Consider the following 18,769-nt stretch of genomic DNA (forward strand, 5'->3'; position numbering starts at 1 on the left):
CTGTGCTCCCACCCTGTCCTGCCTTGATGGTCCCACTGGTGCGGTGCAGCAGTACTCTCCATGCACAGAGCTATTAGAGACACGCTTGTTTATCGGAAATCAAAGAGGATTTGAAAATCAAGCTTCCTCCATTGGAGATTAGACAGATCAAAGGTCACTGCGTGCTATGCTATCGGATAGATTTCCTCCTGTCCTCTCCCTGTCTGCGGCTAATTACGCTTGGATCAGCCATGCAGAGCTCGGTGCAGGAGGGCCCCCTGAGCCGCAGAGAGACAGCGCTGTCTGTCTGTGGGGCTGACGGTGAAATTGTTTGTCTTGCTGCTCAAACGCAATGCTATGGCACACGCGCCTGAAATCACAGCAGCTGAAATTGATCCAGTTACAAAATAATGTGCTATTTATGCAAACAGAATGTGGAGATGGATGAGTGGCTCTCCATTATGAGTTGTTTATTTTTTCTAACAGAATTAATTCCTGGTACAGCTCATCCTTCACTTGCTTATGGACTGAAGCTCAGCAATGTGTGTGGCCTTTACCATCATGCCAAATGCAATCAACTTTCCCTGCTTCACTGCATAGTGACAACGCCCCTTATAGGTGATGTAATCACGCTGAAATACGAGTCTTCCACGCTGTTTTTAGGAGCGTACTGTAGACTATGCCGTTATTTAATGCGGTGCCATGTTTAGTGCATCCACCAGCTGACACTGCCTTTTATCACAAAGCCCTGCCCAGTACATAAAACTCACTTGCGCTTTTCGCTTGCACTTCTGTGCAGATAAACGCACGAGATGACGTGACGCTCTCTCTATCGCTGCCAGAAAACATCCTTACCTGTCGGGCGCAGTTTGCGGCGGAGGTTGACGAGCCTTTGAAGCCGTGGTAGGGACAGAAATACCATTATTACAATCTAATCCAAGGCCAACTGAAAACAAAGGCAACACTTATGTGGAGTGAAACGCAGGCGCGAAATATGTCTGGGAATATGATAAAAGAAAGCAGGTCCATTGGCAGAGTCTGAGAAGGGAAGTGTTCCAAAGGACCAAGCTGGTCCCACTCTCTCTTTCTCTCTGTTGCTCTCTCTCTCTCTGGCCACAGGACCAAACAACCAGAGAGATCAAGCTGGCAGGGTTCTCACCGGTGTCTCTGACATGTCCAGGCACTACTCTTTGAGAAGTGGGATGTGAGTGTGGAGTGCCCAGCATGGACTGGGCACAGCTGCCAGGGCACAGGATGTTTGATCACTACCCAGGAGCAGGAGACCGCTGCTCCAGCATCTGTCCATTGTAAAGAGGAGGAGTTCTTGTACTTCAAGAGGCGTTTATAGTTTGACGCATACTTGAATAATATAAAAGACAGCGCTCAGTAGATGCTACAGTAGGTCCTAGTTTGGCTTGTCATATGCACTGACTTACCTAAATGTCTTTTGCTGATTGGGTGATAATCAGTAGGGTGGGGAAGTGATTTTAACAAGTTCTGGCATGTCTGGCATGATCCACCCTTGATCAAGTCCTGCAAAACACTCGGTCCCCCTTTTCATGGGTATTCAGGGTTGTTGACTGATGAAACAAAATCATTCTGACTCTGACATGTGCTTTGGAGCTGAGAGCCTTCTCTGTGTCCTGATGGAGAGTAGAGAGCAGTGTGGGATTGGGGAGGGTTGTTTTTTTGGCCATCCATAACTGTTTCCTCTGCGTTGTCCCTGCTACTACACATGAAGACCGGGTGGGGGACGCTTTGCCTAATTCACACCTCTGCACAGCTCCGCTAATGTGGCAGGCTTTGATGGCTTTGATGTTGCCATTAGGGAAACGTGTCCCATCTAATCAGTCTGGGTTAGTGCGTGAGTGTCATTCACGTTGCTTCCTGTTTATGTATCATTTATCATGCTTTCGCAACACGTTGCACTTAATACCCATGCTGTAATTAATAGCGCAGCACTGTATTAGGGAAGGTTAACAAGTGGGTGCTTCAGCTTTTCAAAATGCAGTTCCAGGGTCTACAGCAAGCACTTGGAGATGCATGGGTGCAATAAAGGCGTATAGCTGCACTTTGTCACCATGTGACACTCCTGCATCATCATTAATTGTAGGGATCATTTTTTCAGCCCCCTCTCTTCAGAGCTGAATTGTCAATCAGTCCGATCTCTTTAGCTGATGTGTTTCTTTTGCCCATCAGCCTTCCTTCCAGTGTCAGGAAATGATGATGCTCTTAGAGGGCGAGTGACGTGTCTGTCGGAGAGAGGAGCGGAGCAGCCGGGGGAACTGCAGCAAAGGTTTCTTTTTTTTTTTTTTTTTTGAGCGGATGGGTCGTCAGCATCCCAATTAAGCCGCTGTGAGCCAATAGCCCCCTCCAGGGGGGAGCGGAGTCCCTCTGCAGTCCTCTGAGCCCCTGTCCCAGGCACAGCGCTTCTCATCTGTCAGCTTGTCTGTGCCCTTCAGCCCAGGAGCTGCTCCGAAGCTGCCTCAGTCTGTTTAGACCTGTGAGTCCTTCCTCTAATAAGGTGACAAGATACCCCCTCTCCAACTCAATCAATGGCTTTTTCAGCTGTTAATGTCGGTGTATCGATGTCCCAGAGTTTGTGACGAGAGGAGGAGATTCCCCAATTAAAACGGCCAGGATGGCGGCTTGAGATAAGATGGATAACTAGCAAGGTGAGCCGGGGTGCACGGGCCCATGAAGAAATAAGCCGCCTCCACGTTCCTCCTCAGTTAATGTCCCCGGCCTTAAAAGGTGGCTGGAAATTAAACTGAGGTTTCAGACCTCATCCGTGACCAGCCACCTCTCTGTGGTCTGAGCCGTTGCCTCTCCTGAATCAATGAAGTGCACAGTGGTCTAATGCTAGAAGACAACCACAAGCGGTTTGGTGGGGCAGCTGGAATGACAGATTCACTTTGTTAACTCTGCTCCAAGCCTGGGAGATGGGGCGGAATGGGGGCACAGAGTCCCTGTACACTCCAATACATCTCTCTGAAGTGTGGGATGGGGGCTGCGGTAGTGGGCAGCAGGAGGAGCACTGTGGACAGTGTCAGGTTAATGGAATGGAAACTCACAGTCAGGAACACAGTCTCTTACATTGGTGCATGAATTCGCAATGGTAAAGTTGACAGAGAGAGAGTGAAACGAAGAAATCAAAGGTAACGATTTACTGTTACACATTGACATGTCAAGCCCTACTCTGTCAATGAATGGCAATGAACAGGCAAAGAGAATTGTAAGGCTTCTGTTTGTTTGTGTGTGTGTTTCAGACCTGGACAAGCCCCTGCTCACCGTACACCAGACTCTCAGTGACGTACGCGGGACCTACTACCAGGAGAAGACCGTGTTTCTGCGCTGCACCGTCAACTCCAATCCACCGGTGAGGTTCATCTGGAAACGAGGGAACCAGCCCATCGAGCTGAACAAGGACAATGGGGTGGACATATATGAACCTCTCTACACACAGGTATGACTATAGATGAGAGACATCACAAAATACTAAGAACACACACACACATACACACATACACAAAGGCTAACACACATATCTACACATGTACATACACATGAACATAAACACACATGTACACGTATACGCAAAGGCATACACATGCATACACATACACACGCATGTACACCCATACACAGAGGCACACACACACATACACACATGTACACCCATACACAGAGGCACACACACACATACACACACGTACACACATACACAGAGGCACACGCACACATAAACACACACACACACACACACACACACATACATACATATACATACACACATACACAGAGGCACACGCACACATAAACACACACACACACACACATACATACATATACATACACACATACACAGAGGCACACACACACATACACAAAATTGTGTGGAAGCTGAAAGGGACACAGAGACAGTGAGGAGACTTTTAACAATGTGGAATAACATGCCAATCAGAAGAGTTGATTCACCAGGGATGCCATCCCCTGCTATCCCTGCTAGTCCTGGTAACCACCTTCCTCCCCTCACTCTCTGTCTCTTTGTTTCTCTTGCTCTCTGTGTGCATCTGTCTGTCTGTTGTGTCCTTTTAAATCTTTTATTGAAGAGAATAGCATATTTTTGCTGAGGAAATCTAGTGAGGCGCTCAGTGCTACTACAAAGTGTGTTTGTGCACCTGTTTGTATTGATGTCATAGTGTGTTTGCACTTTTGTATCTGTGTATTTCTGTCTGTATGCATATTGTATGTATACCTGTGTGTATTTGTATTTTTGTGTATATGCGTTAGTGCACTTATGCTGTATATATTTATTAGCCATCTATGTTTTTTTGATGTGTGTATGTACTTGTGTGTGTGTGTGTGTGTGTTTGTGGTCTGGTGTGTATGTGCTTTTCTGTCTGTACCTGTGTATATCTGCATCAGACTAACAGAAAACGGTGTTTCTTAATGATTCATTGTTGATTGATCCTGAGAATGTCTGGAGAAATTGGATGTTTTTGGAAGGCTTTACAGATTCAACACTGTAGTTTTGCAGCATGCAGCTCCTCTCTATAGGTTCTGCAGGTCCATAGCCATTACTGTAATTGTTCTTCTACTTCTATTGAACTGAACTACCTCAGCCCATACACATCCTACAATTTCAATTAACACAAGTGCTGTTCCAATGAGTAACAATTGAAGAATTAGTGGAGAAATCCACTTACCTATGCAAGCAGGCAGGCAGGTAGGGAAATGAAATATGCATTCATAATCTGAAAACCATTATTAAAGCATAGTTTGCACAGCATGGAGAGGAGCAGAGAGAGCAAGAGGATTGATGATTTTATAATTTATTATTACAATGATGATTATTCATTTCGCTGATGCACTTACCCAGAATTTTAAATTCCGAAATCCATTCATCTGCTGTCTGTTTTTGGTTAACTTTTGTCTCTAAAGCTGAAATCTCAGGGCAGAATGCTCTTTCAGCACCCAAGATGTGGACTCACAACTGTTCTTTCAAATGTCTGTTCACGTCTGTCCCCTCTATCCATTTATTTCAATCATCAACTGTCCTCCTTAACCTTCGTCCATGAATATAACCATACAGAGAAAGAGAATATATGAATAAAGCAAAAAAAAAAAACTTGTCTATAGTTTCTGTGTGTGTGTCTGTCTGTGTTTCTGTATGTAAATATTTATGTGTGCACACACACATTTCTGTATTTGTGTGTGTGTGTGCATCTATCTTTCTTTATTTGTCTGTCTCTGTTTGCATGCGTGTGTATGAGTCTGTCTATCTCTGTGTGGTGTGTGTGTGTGTTTGTGTGTCTCTGGTTGGTTTGTCTGACCATCGTTTCTCACCCATGCAGGGAGAGACGAAGGTACTGAAGCTGAAAAACTTGCGGCCGCAGGACTTTGCCAACTACACCTGCCAAGTGTCTGTTCGCAACGTGTGTGACATCCCTGATAGTTCCGTTACCTTCCAGCTCACCAACGCCACCTGTGAGTCAAAGTGGTACTGCTAGCTCTGTCTCTCTCTCCCCCCCCCCTCTCTCTCTCTCTCTCTCACTCACTCTCCGCTGCGTGACTGTGTCTGTCTTGTTATTTTCTTCTGACTGCATCTTAGCCTGTCGATTTCAATTTACCTGTCCCGGCCTTTCTTATTGTCTCTGTATCAGTTTATGTGTAACTGTTGATGGTGCTGTCAGGATGGCCAATAGGTGTACACCCACAGGCACCCTAGAAATAAATCACACATATCTAGAGTGCGTAATTTTTTTTCAGTGTTTTTGGGTGGTTTGAAATATCATCAAGGAGCAGACTATTGTAGGATTAACCTGTTAATCCATTCTATTCATGGAGTTTTTTTTTATAAAACTTGAAAGACTATAATTAATGACAGGGATTAAGATAAATGGAAGATTTTAGCCTTTTTGACTTTCCGTAAAGATCAAAGGTCACCCACATGCATAATTCATTAATGTAGAGAGAAGTCAATTAGGAGTAAATAATGGGGAGAAGCATAATATAGTCACTTAGGAATGTAGGCCTCTGTGGTGGAGCAATGTTCCGGAGGTATGTTAGGAAAAATATAGTCAGACCATAGCTGAAAGAGGCACTCACAAAATGTGAACAAGGATGTTGAAACAAAAAGGAAATCAACAAAAAAAGAATACACCTTCATAAATAAAGAGTGACGTTTGTTATCTCCCTTTCTTCGATGGTTAGGTTCTTTAATTTAGTACAATGAAATATTAATGTGATGTCTTACAAAATAGACAGTTTGTTGCTGGATTTAAACAGGGGGAATGCGAAGGAAAAGGACCACACATTCTCCCAATGGTTTACAAAGCTCTGTTAGCTGCGAGAGTGCATCCTCCTAGATTTGTGACAGTCTGTGTGAAATTGTGAAGGGAGGCACAGAACACTCCCAATCTGGGGCTCGAACTCCAGCAAGGACGCCGCAGGCATGCCCTTGAGAGAACTCCCTTTCAGATTGTACCTGCGAGAGAGAAAACACGGCATCGCAAATAGGAATTTGTAAGCTGCTTTGAATGAAAGCGCCTTCCAAATAAACGAAAAAAAAAAGTGCGGCAGGAAAGAGATGCTGGAGTGGAAGAAATTCAGTACTGATTTGTTTTTTTTTGGGGGGGGGGGGGGGGGTGAGAAAAAAGGAACTTGAAAAGAAGGGAAGCAGGAAGACTGAGTAGGGCCTGGCTTGGGCTGAAGGCTGGGGCAGGACCAGCTGATTGGATGGGACCAGGTCACGGTCAATGGTCAGACAATTAAGGCACCACTAATTTATGTGTATCATTTTTCATTCCTTAGTGTTGCTCAGTTACACATATATTTTGTTCTGGAAGGCCTTCTGCTGTAATCCCCCATGTGGGCACTGCACATTGTTGGGGGTTGAGGTTAGTTACTCTCATTATCACAAAGTGCTTTGAGATCTTAGAATGTGTTAATCCTACAGGTGCTATGCATTTTCATTGAAATTTGATTTTCATGTATTTTGGGGGATGCTAAAAGACACTGCAGGTTGTTTCTTACAGGGCTGAAATTTGTCTAGTTGTACAGTAGTTTTTATTTAATCTAGAATTCATCTAGAATGTCTGACTGTTTGTTGAAAGGGAATGACATCTTGAATAAAGCCAGAAAGAGCAAGAGAGAGAGATTAAGGGAGAACTTGAGGGAGTGTGAAAGAAGCCATGAAAAAAAGATTGAGTGAGAAAGAAGGAGTGAGAGGGGGGGAGAGGGTGCAAGGCCCACTCTTATTACACCCCTGGTCGATAAGCAGTGGTATAGCACACCATCAATACAGACTGCTGTTACGCGCAATCAATGCAGCATGGCATTGCGACAGGCCCGGAGCCTGCCGGACAGACGATACGTCTGGGCCTGCAAAGCAACACACCCAGAATAACACTCTTCAGGTGCTCACAGAGTGGAGTCCACAGGGCCTCGGGGAGAGGAACTTAAGGGGAAACAGCTGGGACAGAGACACGGGGCTGTTATAAAGGCACAGCAGAAGAGCTGTTTCTGTGGCGGGCCTCCCCACTGTTCCACAGGGCTTAGCGGCTCCAGAGTACTGCAGGATATGGCTGCATGTTCAGCTTGGATATACTGATCCCTGACCAGCTAAACACAAAATGTACCTGGAGGGTAATCCACAGGCTGTTGGTTGAGGCTCAGTGTGATCTTTTCAGACTGATGTCTGGGACCTAAAGCCTGAGGCTTCTGTATTCTTCTTGTTTTATTTTTATTTATTTATTTTTTCTCCAATACTTTTGTGGTTTTATATATATATGAAGAGAGAGAGAGAGAGAGATTGCCCCTTACAGTAGCCTGCATAACTGATTATATTCTTCAAAGTAGGTCAAGCCATCGAATATTTTTCAGACAGAGGACAAGAGATATTGATTCATTTTATATCATAATCCTCACCCTGGATTACAGCTTGTTTGCGTGTGTCTGCTCTGTTTGTCAAATCCGCCAATAAACCTACAGGACAGCAGCACAGAACAAATGATTCCCTGTCGCTTTTCTGTCCTCCACCTGCAGGCGGAAGTATTCAGGGTATTTTTTCCCCAAATAGAACTCCTAGGAAGGTATTTGCTTGGATATCACAAGTACTACTCAATCAGCCTTGATGTTATATGCCTGGTACCTCATACTAAAGAGCTGCCATTTATATAATACAAATAAAGAACATTTTCAATGTTAATGGAGTAACCCTGGGTGTATTTTCAGTGCCATAACAGGAAAATGGAGCAGTTTTCCACATTTGTTAATGAAGATCTCCATATGTCTGTGCATGAACCATCACAACATTTATGAGTGCCTCAGGTCTAACCTCCCAATAAATATATAGATAGCACTGACAAATGAGAACAATCTGCAGTTCCTGAAACGATCTGCTGTTGCTTAACAGTGCCGTATTTGAGGGTTAATGACACTTGGTGAATGCTTGCCTAATAAATGGCTAGTTAAGAGGCCATCTAAATGCGTAATTTTCTGGCGTTAATCTGCAGGCTTCCCAGTCATTTCTAAGCGATTAGCCAGCATTAATTGGCTACACCTAATTGCCCAGGCTTGGTTCCCCAGGCAGTGGCCTGCCTGGAGTGTCACTGGTTCCCCCCTCCCTCCAGTCCCTGGTGACAACTCAGTCTTTTCTAAGTGACAGCAGCATTCTGCCTAATGGCAGCCATGGTCCTGCTTAATCTTCCCACCCCTCTGTGTATTCTCTCGGGACTGGCACTCATTAGCCAACAGAGCTCTCCCATTGACAAAGGGCCCCAGCTTCAAATCACGCTGCCACTGCTGGCACCCTTGCCACCCCCCCCTGCAAAGAGAGCACAGACCCCTGTGGGTGTCTTGACGGAGCGTCCCCTGACTGATCGCAGCCCCGCTGCTATAGAGTAACAGGCCAAAGAAGTCAAATCCTCATTCTACTTTCTCTAAAAATCCTCAGCAGTGTCAGTGAAGGAAGGATAGGAATTTCTTTGTACTGGGAAGGAACATGAAGGCAGGGCTCATAGCTGTTGGTGACCGCCAAGTTGACCCTGTCAATTTAAATAACTAGATTATGTTATTGAAGACCTCAACTCATAATTGAATTATTTAATCTGTGTGACTATTAAAGTCATTGATTAATTAACTTAAAGACTGTCAATCAAATTCTCATAAAATGATGAATAGGCGATTTTGAAGGCAGTGCACAAAATGCACCAACAAATGTACCAATGCTCTTATAGAATATATTTGCGTTCATGAAACACAGTTAAATATCTGGTTATAAATTGCTCAGATGATGCTGTAACTGTAGTCATTTTCATATTGTTTTGTATTAATTACATTCCTCTGTTTCTGTGTGTAATGCCCCCCTGAGACCTTCATCAGCTGCAACTATTTCTGTTCTCATATCACAAGTTAAACATGGCTGAGCTGGGTTCCACACTGATTTAACTCTGCTACTTGGTTTTGTCTGGTCTAGAATAGGTGGTCAGAATCAAGCACACTTGTGAAAAAAGAAAACTGACATAAGGATATTTATATCTTTTCAATTCTTCATTCCATTACACAGACAGATATACAGAAAGGTACGATTGTGAGGAGTGATTATGGACCAAGTCCCATCACAGGGGGCAGGTTCTCTGCAGATAGACACAGGAGACAGACAGATGTGTCCCTCCTGTTGAGAACAGGAAAGCCAATCTAATCCCGCTGGTGTGCGGGTCTTTTAACCCTGAGAATACTCATCAGATACTTCCATTACTAAACCCCTGTAGAACACATCAATCCCATTACTTTGGGACACCCATAGCCTGATCCCCACTTCCCTTATCCACGGAGGAAATTGAAGCAATAAGTCTTTTTTCTCCCTCTTTTCCCCCTCTCTCTCTCTTTCTTTTTCTATCTTGTCCTTTCCTGTTCACTGCAATCATTTTTATTTGATCGACAAATAAGACCCTTGTAACATCACGAAGACTAGAGATGCTGCATAGACTCGAGCAGTAGGTGACGGTAGAGAGGGACAGCTGTTTACTTACAGTGAATGACTTTCAACAACATTTTCTCCAGCTGGCCTTATAATGGAGGAAAAACCTTCAGCTGAAGCAGAGTTCCTGACTTTAATGTTATCCCATCCCAACATTACACTCCCAGAAAATGGACAAGGACCACAGAGAGCGGTAGCACATAAAAAAAAAGTGAAAGAGGGAAAGTTCTTAGCTCACCACTATTTTCTCATGGGATTACTTAGAGGTCACAATTAGTTACTCTTTATGAAAAATTGGGCGAGCTGAGTCTTTCAAATGAAATTAACTGCAGCGCTCATGATAAGGTCCCCTTCCTCCTGGCTCTGCCAGCACTCTGCCCCGTGGGAGATGAACTCGGCCCCTCCGCTGGAGAGCCGCACACACTCCTCCGCACTGCGGCACACCTGTCCGCTTACCTGGAGAGTCTCCTTTTCCAGCCATACAGGCTCTCCCAGGCCACATGTTAGAGTCTGATCTGAGTTTCATTAAAATCCAGTCAACCAGACTGTGAGGATCAATGCCAGCTCCAGTTGAACTGTGTGTGGTTTTCAGATGTGGTACTGGTGTCAGTGCACCTCTGAAGGAAAGCTTGTGTGAGGTGAGCACTCGTTGAAGGTACTCGGGAAAGGATGGGGGCAAAGTGGTGGTGGTGGGGGGGGGGCACTGCACCATGCATCAAGGAGATTGAAACCCGATGAACTGGAGATTAGAGGACCCAGTGTGATAGAGGGCTTTAATGAATCAATTCCTATTTTGGGCCCTGAGATGGGATTATCCTGATCTCGTCTCAGAGCGATCAGGGCGTAAAAGCTGGGCTCAGGCCCCCGTTGCTACCGGTGTGCCAGGAAGCATATTGAATTGGAGCAATGGAGGCGAGCTTTATTATGAGCGTTCACCCCTGTTTTCATTCACTTACCTCTCAATGCATTAAGGAGGAGTGCAAAGGGGCACAACTGTCCAGCATAATGGCGATATGTCTATATGTCTCATTGCACGGCATTGTGAATGCTGTTCCCAGAACACATTACTCGCGGAAAATACCTACTGTTGTTGATTGGTTTTTCTCTGTTTTAAGGACAAAACTCTGTTTTAAGGACTCCTCTTGACCCACACAGTAAGATAAGATATTGTTTTACATTTTCAATCAAGGATGTGCAAATTCCACTCTTCAAAGTGGTCAGCTCTTCACTGAAGATCAGGTATTTGAAACAGTCATTCGCAGCTGAAATGAAATTGTTCCAAGACTTTTCATCCCTATTCATTCCTGAATTCTTAGAGATCTTTTCCGTCTGTAGTTTTTTGTCTTCCCATTGTTTCTCATGTTAGTCACTGTCCATGGTGCTGAATGAATTTGTGACTGGCCTCCTGAAAAGCATGGGCCAACATAATACCACAAAGATTGAACTTTGCCAAAAAGTACCAAACTGGAGCCATTTCAGATTTTATGAAGTCATGCTTGTACCAATATAGCAAAAATATGAAGCTTTTTATGCTATTTTATGCTCATGTTTTAAAAATTCAGGTTTCCTGGAAATGTGTCAAACCAAAATATTTTGAGAATGCCTGGCTAGCCTACAGCCTCAGCATCAGGTTTTATCAGCAAATCAACAGTTTCTGTATAATGTGAGAGAGCACACCGGCATTGTGTATGTGTATGTCTGTCACTATGATGAATCGTTTCAGGAAGGACTGTGGAAATAGGTAGGCAATGGGGTCACAGAGGGTCCTGCAGCACACAGGTCATGTCAGGATATGACCCTGCCCATTAACAACAAACTGTTCACCTCATGCACTTGAACCATGAATCAAGCGTCAATTTTATAATCACAGCTGTCCATAAACAAGCGGATCAATCAATCACCAGTGTTTCTTGTTGTTCAACACTAGCCATGATATTTGTCTTGGTTGATTCATTCAGTAAGATGAGAGTTACATATGGGGGGTCTGGGTATAATTGGTGTTTAATACCTCACCATTGAGCAATGTCAGCTAGAGACTGCCCTCTGTGTCTGAGTTTAGACAGAAGTCTATAATTTAGGGATCCGGTAAAAGATGATCATTTCTTTAGTTGTCAATAGAATCAGTCTCAACGTGTCAGTCTGCTGCACAGTGGTATAATAACCAGTGCTATACTGATGTAGGATATTTATATTCGTGTAAAACGAATGATTGGAATTTGTGAAAATTGTAGAAGTTTCACTCATTATCTGTGGTAATGATTTTGTTTCAGCTGATGAGTAATAAATGACTGAAATAACCGTTACAGAATGAACATATGAGCGATTTTTCCCCGTCTCCCCGTCTCTCAGGCCCTCCTGCCCTACGTCTGTCTGTGAACGAGACCCTGGTGGTGGACCCTGGGAAAGATGTCACCCTATCTTGTGAGGTGACAGGCGGGAACCCCACGCCCACGGTGTCCTGGTCGCGCTACCCCAGCCCCCTGCCCCAGCGAGCTCAGATCCGAGGGGGCTCCCTCACGCTCTTCGCGGTCACCCCCGCAGACTCGGGCTACTACAACTGCACCGCGGTCAACAGCGTGGGAAATCCCGCCAAGCGCACTGTCAACCTCATTGTCAGAGGTGGGCAGTTTGTGAGTGTGTGTGTGTGTGTGTGTGTGTGTGTGTGTGTGTGTCTGTATGTGTGTGTGTGTGTGTGTGTGTGTGTGTGTGTGTGTGTGTGCTTACCAGTGTGTGAGACTGGATGTGATGCCTGTGTGTTTTTAACTGACTGTCTGGTGTATGGGCCTGATTGTGTGTGTGTGTGTGTGTGTGTATGTGTGCTGCACTGCATGCATGGGTTAGTGTGAACATATGTGTATACACAGATGTACATATTAATATGAGTGTTCATCTGTGTTTGCTCATGTGAGTGACTGTGTGTGACTGCTGTTGATTCCTGTTTGACTCTCAGTTTTATGCTGCTGATATAATCACATCAGTTTTAGAGGTTAAGTATGTCCCTGTAATGATGTGCTATTAAATCAAACCTTTATCAGTGACCCATGAATATTTTTATCCTTTTTAATCATCTCTATTTACTCAAATTAATTCAACTGGAAGGGAACTAATTAGACTAAGACAGATTTTGCTCAATGACACAGTGAGCATGTTGGATCTGTTTTCAGCTTTCAGTGGGCATTACCGTGTCACGCAAGCACAGGTGGTTGAAGTACTGTTGATTGCATTCACAAAGGCAGGTACACCTGATAGAAGTAATTCATTTGAACGTGGAACAGAAACCATATGGTGTAGTCACTCCACCTGTTAAAGAATTTATCACACTGTCCTCTTAAAGCTTAGGCCTCCCTCATCTTTGATCCCTATCCCACTTTAATTCCACATTGAAATTCAATGGCCTGTTTAGGCCCCATATTGGACAGGTGTCCCAACCTGTCCAAGCAAAGCGAGCAACTGCACTGCAAATATAACAGCTTTTGTATGACAGTTGTTAAAGGATTAAAGTCGCGTCGGCCCTCTGTTTCATTTGATTCATCTTTCCTAATGACCCAGTGACACGTCTCTCCTCAGTCATGAAGAACCTGACGTTCCAGATCACCCCAGACTCCAACAAGGACAGCGAGAGCATCCAGATAGGCCGCGACCTCAAGCTGTCGTGCCACGTGGACGCCCAGCCACAGGACAAGGTCAACTACTCCTGGTACAAGAACGCCGTGCCCATCGTCCCCTCCGAGAGCCTCATCTTCCTGCGCAGCGACCCCGACATGGCGCCGGGCACCAGCAGCCTGGAGATCATCGACATGAAGTTCCGCGACCAGGCCACCTACAGCTGCGTGGCCAACTTCCCCGGGAGCAGGGTCCCGGAGCTGCGGGTTGACGTCAACATCACGCAGAGCAGCGGTGAGGGCGGCTTCCTCCACCTCTTTTCTTGTTGGCTTTTCCTCTTCCCCCTCAGGCTCCTTTTCCTCCTTCCTCTTATCAGTAAAGGGTGCAGCAGTCAGGAGATGCCCTCCCACCCCACCCCCTCTCTCGTCTCTTTCCATCCATTTCTCTCTTTCATTCTTTTGCCTACATCTCCTTTATTTCTCTTTTTTCCGAACACCGTCAAAAGGGACAGAGACCTCTGTGTGGGTGGACTGTTTCCCCGTGATTACCCATCATCCTTCCCTGGCATGATACATGCTTCCCTAAGCTCCTCCCCACTCCTACCCTTACCTGTGTCACAGTAAGAACATTTTCCTTGTCACATTCACATTGTCAAAATGTATGAAAGAAACCTTGAAGTCTGCCTACTCAAACATTGTGTGAATATGGAACTGAGCCTTTGACAATCACTGAAGCAGTAAGTTTACGGTTTCCAGCTGTGGGTTTCATAATGATTAACTGAGCGCTTCACTATTGATAGGTCATCAAAATGACTGGTTGATGTAGTTAAGGTGAGTCACCCATCCTTCACAGATTATTTTTCTTGTCTTGTTGCAAGGACACGATGACAATACAGCATTTAGTTATTACTGAAATCTGTAAATTTCCACAGACTATGTATTTCCCATTTCTAAAGAATTTAATTATCTAATGGTCAGCAGGATGAAAATGTGTCTGAAAGTGTGATGAAAATACAACATTTGTACAGCAAAAGGTTGTTATAACCAGCAAGACTTCATATCTGTCTTGATCTTTCCATTAAAAAAACGTTTGAGCACTTGTAATATACCATAATCCTGAGCCTACCTACTGATGCCCTTTTTGCCAGCGAGATTGAAATCTTGTGGCACCATCTCCGTGTGGCTTTGTCTTTCTGCTCCAGATACAGCCTGGGGAAGGTCACTGTACTGAGCTGCTGCAGGTCTGCTTCTGCTTCTGAACAGGCCATGCTTTCTAAATAAAACTCAACATTAGATATTGCTGTCATGCCCTTATGCTATAAAATATTGTAAAGCCTTCACACTATTCTCCCACGCAAAATAGAATTTCAACTGTGAGAGAAATTAATTTGGTTTTGTATAAAAAAATCTGTTGCTTTGTTTCATTTACCGTTTGGTTATTTTTTCCAGCCCAATCCATACAGTATCCCAGAAAAGCTGAAATGTATAAGATTTGATGTAAAAATGGAACATATGTTCAGGAAGCAGCGTCTTGAAGCCTCCTGCAGACAAGTCTTTAAACTGTGGCCTAGTTTGTCATGGAGCTCGACGGCTTTAGGGGAAGAAAGGCATTCACAAAGAGAGTGATTAAATATGAATCGAAGAGGATCTGATTGGGTTTATTAAAGCCCCAACATTGACAGCCACAAGTTGGGCAATAAATAAAACAACAGAGAGAGACATTCGTTCAGTTCAGCTCTTCCTGGATCACGCCTGGAATTCCGTGCAGGGGGTTGGTGCGGGACGGGTCAGCGAGTTCGAGCGGGCTGGGCTCCTGCCTCCATCGCCATGGTGGGAGCTTTCGGCGGCTTTGATGTCTCAGGGAGACGGTGTGGAGGTCTCGGGGATCAGTGCTCCCCCTGGGGTCATGGACTGGCCGGCGTGATGAGAAGGGGTGCCCCATTGCGTTTACTGCCGCTGTGATCCTTCCCTCTCATCTCCCTGGGAAGTGGATACTGTTTTCCACTGTTCTTCCCCCTAGATGTGTCCAGTAGGAAGGGTTCTAAGGCACTGTGGCTCTTAGGGTTGTGGGACACACTCTCTCTCTCCATCTCTCCCCCTCTCTGTCTTTCTGTCTGTGTCCCTCTTTTTTCTGTCATCTGTCTCTCTCTTTCTGTCTCTCGCTCTCTTTTTGCTTATTCCTCTGTCCTCTTTCTCTTTACTTTCTCTCTCTCTCTCCCTCTGTCCATCTCTGCCCACACCTTTGCCCCCCCCCCCCCCCCCATTACAGATGCTACAGGGCTTTGTCATCTTCTTTTTTCAACATTGTGGGTGAGGCCCTCTGGCAGTCAGTTTGTCCATTCCTGTCATAATCCATCCCACAATCGCCACGTAGTCTTTAAAAGAAGACGCTCGCAAATGTCAGTGACCGCTCCCCCTTCCCCCGCCTCTGTGTTTCAGTCATTCCTCCGGTGCTGACAGTGCCCGCTGGTGGAGGAGTGGTGACAGTGCGGGAGGGGATGCCGGCGGAGCTCGTGTGCCTCGTGGACGGCAAACCTCGCCCACCTGTTCTCTGGTCCCGGGCTGACAAGGACCTGCCCATGCCCTCGGGCGACTGGGTCGTGGAGACCAGAGATGGGCGCCTGCGGTTGAACAACGTGACGCGGGACCTCGGCGGGACGTACCGGTGTCAGACGGCACCCTACAACGGACTGAACATCAAAAAGCGCGAGGCCCAAGTCCAGCTCCTCGTGCAGTGTGAGTACAGCACAGATTTCAGCATGATACAGTTAAACATGCTGTCTAAACACCTTACATCCTTACATTGCGTTAATCATGTATTACAGAATGTACATTAACTTATACATTAAGTGAAATACGACATTAACTAAGGTTGCTGATGATCTACTTAAGAACTGATCAAGCAAAGTGATTTTCTCCTGCTGTAAACAGTTTAGGCTATTCACTCTGAAGCAGTGTTGATAATGCATTCAGTTGTTCAGTGATACCACCATTACAAGGCGACCATAAAGCCTACTTTGGAAGTGCCACGGCTAAGTGGTGCTGAATGCATTTGTCCACTTATGCTTATAAAGAGAGGTTAAATGCCTGTTCATTTATATAATGTGACATCTGCTTATATAAAGCGTTACAGGAAAACTGCTTGAGTGTGGCACAATTTGCTTCTTACAGATAGAATACATCAAGTGTCTCTTTGTCAGTGAGGTTTTTTTGGGCGAAAAACCTTGGGGTAATGGGATGCTGATCGTGGGTTTACGGCTGCGTTTACTCCTGTGAAGATGAGCACAGTGTTTTTTACACTGCATTGAGAGTTTAAATGTGACAAAGCATGCAGGAAAGACAGAGAGGTACAGCATGTTTAAAGGAGTCATGTGATGTATGTGCAAGCCCAAATGTATAACAGCTTCATCAAAGACCAGTTTTAGCAAGGGGCAGCTGTTTCCTGCATTGTACCTGACTTGCTAATGCGGCTGAGTGGAAGTGTGAAGCTTCCCGCCCACCGTCTGGTGTCACAGTGACCTTGATTTATGAGTCGGGTGATGACCTCACTCTAGCAGAGACGGAGTGAGGGACTCTGCCACAGTAGCGTGCCGGCACCTGGCCACTACAAGGAATGGAGATAAGCAGCATGTCTGTTTATTCATTTTTAAATCTGGTTTGTTTTCTTGCTTGTGTTTTTTTTTATTTTGTGCTTTATTGATTTGGGGAAAAAAGACACAATAATTTTTTATGGGAACATTATAATTAAGTGTGCCCCTCCCCCAGCCTCCTGCAGCCATGCGGTTGTTCCCCAGCTGTGTTCCCATCATCATCAATCAGCTTAGGCCTTACCTTGGGACCAGCCCCCACCCCTGTCTCTTTTTATCTGTCTGTTTTTATCTGTCTTTTTACCAGTCTGTATGTTTGACTGTCTACCTCTCCCTCTCTTTCTCTCTCTGTTTGTATCTCATCCTGGCTTGTTCTCTCTCCCTCTTTCTCATTTGCTTTCTCTCTCTCACTTGGACTGGCTCACTCTTTCTCCAGCTGTCCCTCACCCTTCTCATTCCCTCTCTCATCTTTGCATTTTCTTTTCTTTTCCTTTTCAGTCTCTTCTCCTTTGCCTCTTCATACTTTTGCAAATACATAGGCTCTAGTGAATGGGGAGATGTCTAAGACGGAAAGTCTAACTTATTTATTAAGACTATGGACCGCTAAATCTGACAGAGAGTTATTGTTTAGTCATGAGGAGTAATGTGCTGTGAAATCTAAATATTGTAGTATGCATATGAAGGACCATTTATGATGACTGGCTTTCATCTACAGGCTTCCACATCTCCAGGCAGGGTCTGCCTCAGACCACTGCTGTTCCACATCACCTCTCCTCCCTTATCTCTCTATTTCAGTTTTTCTCCCTCTTCTGCTCTTTTTCTCCCTCTCTTTTTACCCCTGTTGCTTCTGGTGACTGTGTCAGCAGTATTAAAGCACCATGAACATGACTGAAACACAGTGCTGTTATAGAGACTGATAATTAAGGATAAGGATGCGCCCCCTCGCCCTCCGCCCATCCGTCACTCAACAGACAGACAAGGGAGAAATTGAGATGTCTTCACGCAGTGCCTCTATGCACACTTCAAACCCACAGCGCACAGTCAACAGTGCTTTTTTATCCCATCTGTCTGGCTTCCAGATCTCATTTTCAACAGCCTGGAAAGATATGGCATTGTAAAAATGTATTTGGCTATTTGCTTGAATGGTCGCAGCCTTTCACAGGGCCTGGTTGCTTCAGTGACATGAAGGGACCAGGTGTGAGTCTATGGTTAGTGGGCAGGCCGTTGAAGTGCTGTTCTATAATTCCAGGACACTGTAACTACTGAATAATGTCACCAGAATGTGAATGGTTGAGCAGTTTTTGCAAGTACTGTTTAGTGTGTTATCCTGTGTCTTCAAATTATTTCAAATGAATGTGTAATTTATGCATATCTTCCCCACAAGTTATTTTTGGTATGTGGGAAGCTTTAATTTATGGAATGCTTCAGTAATAACTAAACATAATTGCATATGCACAGCCCTACTATTTCTTTAAAGCATTTGAAATTGTGCAAAATTACATGCTGTAGTTTGTATTAATGTTGAGGGAGAAGCCCTGAGCAGAAATCTGACTGTATGAATGGATAAACCAGGATTCTCAGAGGTTTAAAAAGTAAGGCCTCTAATGTGAGAGATT

The 18,769-nt window shown here is 44.9% G+C and overlaps 1 protein-coding gene across 1 annotated transcript in view; it reads left to right on the forward strand.

The window, feature by feature from the left end:
- The window catches only part of LOC118787531 (MAM domain-containing glycosylphosphatidylinositol anchor protein 1), a 122,244-nt gene that overhangs the window by 70,017 nt on the left and 33,458 nt on the right, over positions 1–18,769 (forward strand). Inside the window, exons 5-9 of the mRNA XM_036543122.1 lie at positions 3,249–3,445; positions 5,337–5,469; positions 12,314–12,583; positions 13,532–13,861; positions 16,006–16,302. Of these exons, the coding sequence (XP_036399015.1) occupies positions 3,249–3,445; positions 5,337–5,469; positions 12,314–12,583; positions 13,532–13,861; positions 16,006–16,302 (1,227 nt within the window). The remainder of the gene's footprint in view (positions 1–3,248; positions 3,446–5,336; positions 5,470–12,313; positions 12,584–13,531; positions 13,862–16,005; positions 16,303–18,769) is intronic.

This window comes from Megalops cyprinoides, chromosome 12 (genome assembly GCF_013368585.1).
Source record: "Megalops cyprinoides isolate fMegCyp1 chromosome 12, fMegCyp1.pri, whole genome shotgun sequence".
Lineage (NCBI taxonomy): Eukaryota > Metazoa > Chordata > Actinopteri > Elopiformes > Megalopidae > Megalops > Megalops cyprinoides.